Source organism: Anser cygnoides, chromosome 29 (genome assembly GCF_040182565.1).
Source record: "Anser cygnoides isolate HZ-2024a breed goose chromosome 29, Taihu_goose_T2T_genome, whole genome shotgun sequence".
Classification (NCBI taxonomy): domain Eukaryota; kingdom Metazoa; phylum Chordata; class Aves; order Anseriformes; family Anatidae; genus Anser; species Anser cygnoides.
The window spans coordinates 765,275-771,274 of record NC_089901.1 but is presented as its reverse complement, the minus strand read 5'-3'; the positions used below and the strand labels follow the sequence as shown (position 1 = coordinate 771,274).

Below are 6,000 nucleotides of genomic sequence, written 5' to 3'. Positions count from 1 at the left end.
AGAGTTAGGAGTGGCAGGGAGTGTGGGAGGATATGGGCAGGCACCTAGAGCAGTGGGCACCTCTAGCATTTTGGAACTTCACCTCTAAGTGCAGAATTCTAAAAAAAAACCACTGTGAAATGCTTGAAAAAGGTGTGTGGTCACCCTGGCAGTTCCAAAGAGACACAAATCACTGCAATGACCTATGCTTAACAAGCCACTGTCAACACTTCCCAGACCCCTATGACTTTTCCTGCAGGCACACGACAGCCCCAGGAGCCATTACAACCATTGTCAAGGTCCCAAAAGCCACTCCAAACCCTGAAAAAGGTCCTGCAGGCACTCCATCTTCTGAGATGGGCCCAAAGTTAAATGACCCCTGTGACAGAAACTATAGCCACTCCAAAACCTGAGATAGGCCCTGCAGCCACTCCAACTCATCCGAAAGACCCTGCAGCCAGAACAACTCCTGTGTTGGGCCCTGCCCCTCCTTCAGAGGAGAAGAAACTCCTACCTACACAAGAAAGGAGTAGGAAAAAGATGAGGCAGGTTTCTCCAAAGAAGGGCCATCATGGAAGCAGGAGGACAAAGAAGAGATCATATAAACATCAGAAACCAAGTGAACCCTTTCCCAGGGTAAGCTATGAGGTATGGGAAAAGATTTCAGCCATCATCTTGGTGAGTATGTTGTCATCTGGCTGCTCCAGTGTGGGGAGAAAGGGCACAATAACCTGGAATTAGAGGAGAGGGAAGGCAAGAAGCTGGAATCCCTCTTTAGGGAAGGGGTGATTGACAAAGCCATTGGAAAAGGGCACAAGGAGCTTACTTCTGTAAGGAGTCAAGGGGACAAAGATCTTGTATGTCAACCAGGAAAGTGGACAATCATGCAGAGGGGTATCCAGTACGTGAGGGAATTAACAATGCTGGAGGTGATTTGTATAAACCGACAACTTACAGCTATCCAAAGATCCAGGTGAAGTCAAGTGCACACGATCCACGTGGCAGAAGTTTGTACAGAGCACACCATCATCATATGCCAACTCATTGGCAGTAATGACCTGGAAAGACCAAGAGGAACCCACAGCAGATGAATTGGCTAGGCTACTATGGCATTACAAAGTCTCTCTTCTTCCCTATGGGCCTGCATCTCGTCTTGAGAGAAACTTTCTTGTGAGGTGCAAGAACTACAAGAGAATACATCTTCCTTCCCACCTGCATGAACCAATACCTCAACTATCAGGTGTAAGCATCACTCTGCTCAAGAAAATTGATATAGTGGGTGCATACTACCTCTCACACTGTGGTTGTGACTGTGTGACCATGAAAAGACCATGAGAAAATGGGATGGAAAAATCTACCTCGACCTCCAATCTACCTCCTGCCAAGTGCAGGAGAATGATATGACCCCTGCCTGGTTCATGGGTGGTGGTGAGGAGGCAACGAGGCCCTGGTGCTTTATCGATAAGCTGTCTTCTCATAAGCCTCAGTGGCAGAGACAACAGCCAGAGCCATGGACACAAAGACCCGGATGACTTGCGGAAAACGGACTCCACAATCCATAAGATTGTGAAGTAGGTATGTTTACTCAGCGCTGGGCAGCACTGGGGGTAGTGCCACTGAAGTCGTGCGCATGCAACGCGGCAACTCGCCATGGTTATATGCAGTAAAGAGTTATATATGCATGAAGTTTCACAATGCGCCTATACATATGCATAACCTGTCCCCGCTTCATATTAAAATTAGTTCCAAGAAGTCGTCTCCATAAACTCATCCTGGAGGCGCTTTTACAGTGTCTCCTCGCAGTGGTCACCGGGGATCGTGGCGATGAAGGTAGGTGACTCTTACGTGTCAACACTAGTTGGCCTCTTATCTTTGCACAGACTCTGTTGCTCCTTGGCTCTTGTCCATCCGCAGGACTAGTAGTTATAGCCAGTTTCTTAAGATAGGCTCACATTCTTATCAAGAGACTAACCTTGGTAAGGGACCTAAGGCTTCTTGCTTTAGTTAATTTGCACAATGCACAATAGTTCCACTAGTTTAATACTGTCTAACTCCCTATCTCAAAGGGATGACCTGTCATCTACTTCAGAAAGAGCTCAACTCACATTCCACTTTACAGACATTCACATAGGACTGGATTAGGAATTTCTGAGGCACTATTTACCTCATAATACCACACCTACAAAACACCCCCTTTTCAGCCCAGGACCTGCCCAGCTAGAAGTGAGCTGGTTGTGATCCTTCAAGCCCTTGGTACTGCTGCTGGACTCCCAGCCTCTCTGATACATGGGAGCCAGCTCCTTGCCAGTCCTGTGAGGTGCTAGGGCAGGAGGGACCTTACAGTCAGTGTTCCAGCCCCGTGCCTGTTGACGGTCTCTCTTGCACACAGCAAAGATCATGCTCACATCCAGAAGCCATGTACCTGAAGCTGGCCTATAAGACACTTAGGGGAAGTGCCCTCCTAGCCCTAGCCCCAGCCGCAGCCCCAGCTCCAGGCTTAGCCCAAGTGTGCCCTGTGGCTTCAGAGCTCTCCTCTGCCTGCTCACACCAGATTGAGCACTTGAGCTCTGGTCAGTCCGCCTTGGACAGGCTCACACTCTGTGGGCTCCATTCACTGCTCTCTTCAGGGCTCACGCTGCCCCTGAAGATGTCCCTGCATACTCTGCACACACCACTCTTGACCACAGGTCCCATGTGTCTCTTTACCCAACCCCTCTTCGCCTGCAGTAGTGGCACCTCACTGCAGCATATCCAGGCTCGTGGGTGTTTCCTGAGGGCCTGACCCGTGTGGGGAGTGGTGGGGAGGAAGAGAACAAGATCACCTCCTGGGGCATGGCTGAGCACAGCCCAGCCATCCCACACCTTGGGCAGGCCCCTTGTCCCAGGCTGAGGCACACATGCAATGTGGACACTTCTCCAACTGCCCAGCTTCATGCAGGGCCCTTCAGCCCTGCTGCAGTCCTGGGACTCACCTCCTCCTCCCCCACCCACAGACATATATTACTTTCCATTTGGGTCTCAGGCAGGACTTTAAGGATCTGCTAAAGCCCTGAATTTTCATGTTTTTAATAGCCTTCACATCAGTCTTTCTTCTGGCCATCCCCACTGCCTAGCCCTGCCATCCAGGTGGCACTCAGTAACATGGTGCTCAGCAATAAATATTGGGGTCATCTTTCAAAGAGATGGTAGAAATTGCTTGAGGGCTGGCTGCAGAGATGATGAAGTATTGCATATTCATCAATTCGGGGGATTGATTTATTTTTTCAAAATAAGCACTGGGCAGGACTATGGGGTGTCTCTAAGGGCACAAAAGACAGGTGAGTGCTGCAACAGATCTGGCCTACTAGGCTTTAAATAGTCTCCTCAATTACTTTGCAGTCTTATGGGCCTTCCCCTGCAGGCTCTTCACCACCTCCCCTGGCATTGCAGAGCACTCCATAGCCCCTGGACTCCTCAGATCTGTTTTTCCCCCCGAAAAAACTCTTTGGGTGGTCACTTATTTTATGAAGCTTTCTTTCACTACGCAATGAGCTCGTTTTCCCTGGGTTCCACTGACTTCTCCTGGCAGCTCCAGATTCCTCTCCAGGCTGGCATCGGCCATCAGCCCACTGCAGGGGGTGCAATCCCATGCTGATAAGTTCAAGACCAGTTGTCTGCTTGGGCAAGTGCCACCACAAATGGAGCTCTTGGTCCAGCCGTTTGTTCCTTCACAGACCACCCTGGGACATTCAGCCTGTGTCCTTCACTCCATGAAGAACCCCAGAAAACAGAAGAGCGTGGAGCAACCCCTTGGCTCTGTTCCTAGCAGCAGCTTTGGAAGAGGTGCCCAGGCTTCTGGGTTTTCCCTGAGATGCCCCTTTTGTTACTGTGGTGCTAGCAGGGAGGCCAGCTGTGACCCAGGGCTGTACAGGGCCTGCTGCTACCTGCTAGGACAGGCATGTGACTACAGAGACAACAGGACTGTCACCAACATACATGAGATCTAAGGGCTTACCCAAATGCAAGAGCACAAGAGAATAATGTGAAAGCAAAATGAGAGCAGCAGTGAAAAGGCCACATCCTGCTGCTGGCCATGGCCATGCCTCCAGGGAAGCAGCAGCCCTGACCTGAAGGCAGCAGAGAGGCAGAGCCCAGCAGGCAGTGAGGAGTAGCCCTAAGGACCACCGGGGCTGCTCCTCCATGTAGCAGCTGGGCTCTTGGCCCTGAGCCCCTCCTGCGTGCTGGGGCTGCTCCCCCAGCTCCGGAGGAGGTGAGAGGAGATGGCAGCTAAGACAAATCAATTTCTGCTGATTCTTTATTGTCTTTATTTACACTGGAAGCCTATTTCTATATGTAGACTAGATGATTTGGTTAAAATAAATAAATGAATTAACAGGCAGAATGCTAAGAGTAAAGTCATTGAAATAATGGTTAAAATTGTATGATTCAAATCACAATAATTGCCCATAATTAAGAATACATATTATGAACACGTTATTGATGCTTAAGAAGCAGGCATAAAAACAATTTCTTCACTCCATACTTCAGCTCCTTGTTCCTCATGCTGTATAACAGGGGGTTCACTGCTGGAGGTACCACTGAATAAAGAACAGCTACCACCAGGTCCAAGGACGTGGAAGTGATGGAGGGGGTCTTCAGGTAGGCAAATAAGACAGTGCTGACCATCAGGAAGACCACGGCCAGATGAGGGAGGCACGTGGAAAAGACTTTGTGACGTCCCTGCTCAGGGGGCATCCTCAGCACAGCCCTGAAGATCTGCACATAGGACACCACAATAAAAACAAAACAACCAAATGCTAAAGAAATACTAAGCACAAGTGCCCCAATTTCCCTGAGGTAGGCATCTGAGCAGGAGAGCTTGAGGATCTGGGGGATTTCACAGAAGAACTGGTCCACAGAATTGCCTTGGCAGAGGGGCACTGAAAATGTATTGGCAGTGTGCAGGACAGCATTGAGAAAGTCACTGGCCCAGGCAGCTGCTGCCATCTGGGCACAAGCTCTGCTGCCCAGGAGGCTCCCGTAGTGCAGGGGTTTGCAGATGGCAATGTAGCGGTCGTAGGCCATGACGGTGAGAAGACAATACTCTGCTCCAACCAAGAAGAGTGAAAAGAGAATTTGTACAGCACATCCTTCATAGGAGATTGCCCTGGTGTCCTACAGAGAATTGGCCATGGCTTTGGGGAGAGTGGTGGAGATGGATCCCAGGTCGAGGAGGGCGAGGTTGAGGAGGAAGAAGTACATGGGGGTGTGGAGGCGGTGGTCACAGGATATGGCGGTGAGGATGAGGCCGTTGCCCAGGAGGGCATCCAGGTAGATGCCCAGGAAGAGCCCGAAGTGCAGGAGCTGCAGCTCGTGCGTGTCTGCGAATGCCAGCAGGAGGAAATCACACACAGGGCTGCTGTTGGGCATTTGCTGCCCTTCATCAAGGAGACTGAAAAAGAAGAAAAATGTATATTTTGTTAAGGGGCATTTCTCTGGGCCATACTCATTTCATTCCTCATTAAAGTCTTCACATTGCCTTTCTTTCCAGGGGGACCTTTGTCTCTGTCCCTAGCTTGAGCCTTGCTTTGTGCTGGCTGAGGGTCTGTACACAGCAGCTGCCTCTGCCCATGAGCAGTGGGCCACCTGTGCTCCACTGCAGTAGTAACTGTTGTTGTTAAGGTTGCAAACCTCAGCCAGAGGTCACATCCAGAAGGGCTGCTCTGTCCATCCCCTGGTGCCCAGCTGCTGGCTACCTGCAGCACTCTCAGCTGGGGGATGGCTGCACTCAGAGGTTATGCTCAAAAATCACATCCCCCTGTCTGCAGGTCCTAACAAACCTGCAACAACAACAACAACAACAACAAAAAAGGTGAAGTCTGTAATTAGAGAGAAGGGAAAGGATATTCTGAAGTCTGTCACTAACTTGTTCATGTCTTGGTTCAATGCAACAGGATGCTCAGTCACCTGTGCTAATCCAACACAGAGCTAATCCATTAACACAGAGCCTACCCCAGAATCTGAGGAGGAAAATGTAAGCAG

At 50.1% G+C, this 6,000-nt stretch overlaps 1 protein-coding gene across 1 annotated transcript; it reads right to left on the bottom strand.

The window, feature by feature from the left end:
* Nucleotides 1–4,452: 4,452 nt before the first annotated feature.
* LOC136787350 (olfactory receptor 14J1-like) lies at nt 4,453–5,043 on the bottom strand. Its single transcript, XM_066984530.1, has one exon. The coding sequence runs from the start codon at nt 5,041–5,043 to the stop codon at nt 4,453–4,455; it is 591 nt and encodes a 196-aa protein (XP_066840631.1).
* Nucleotides 5,044–6,000: the final 957 nt, after the last annotated feature.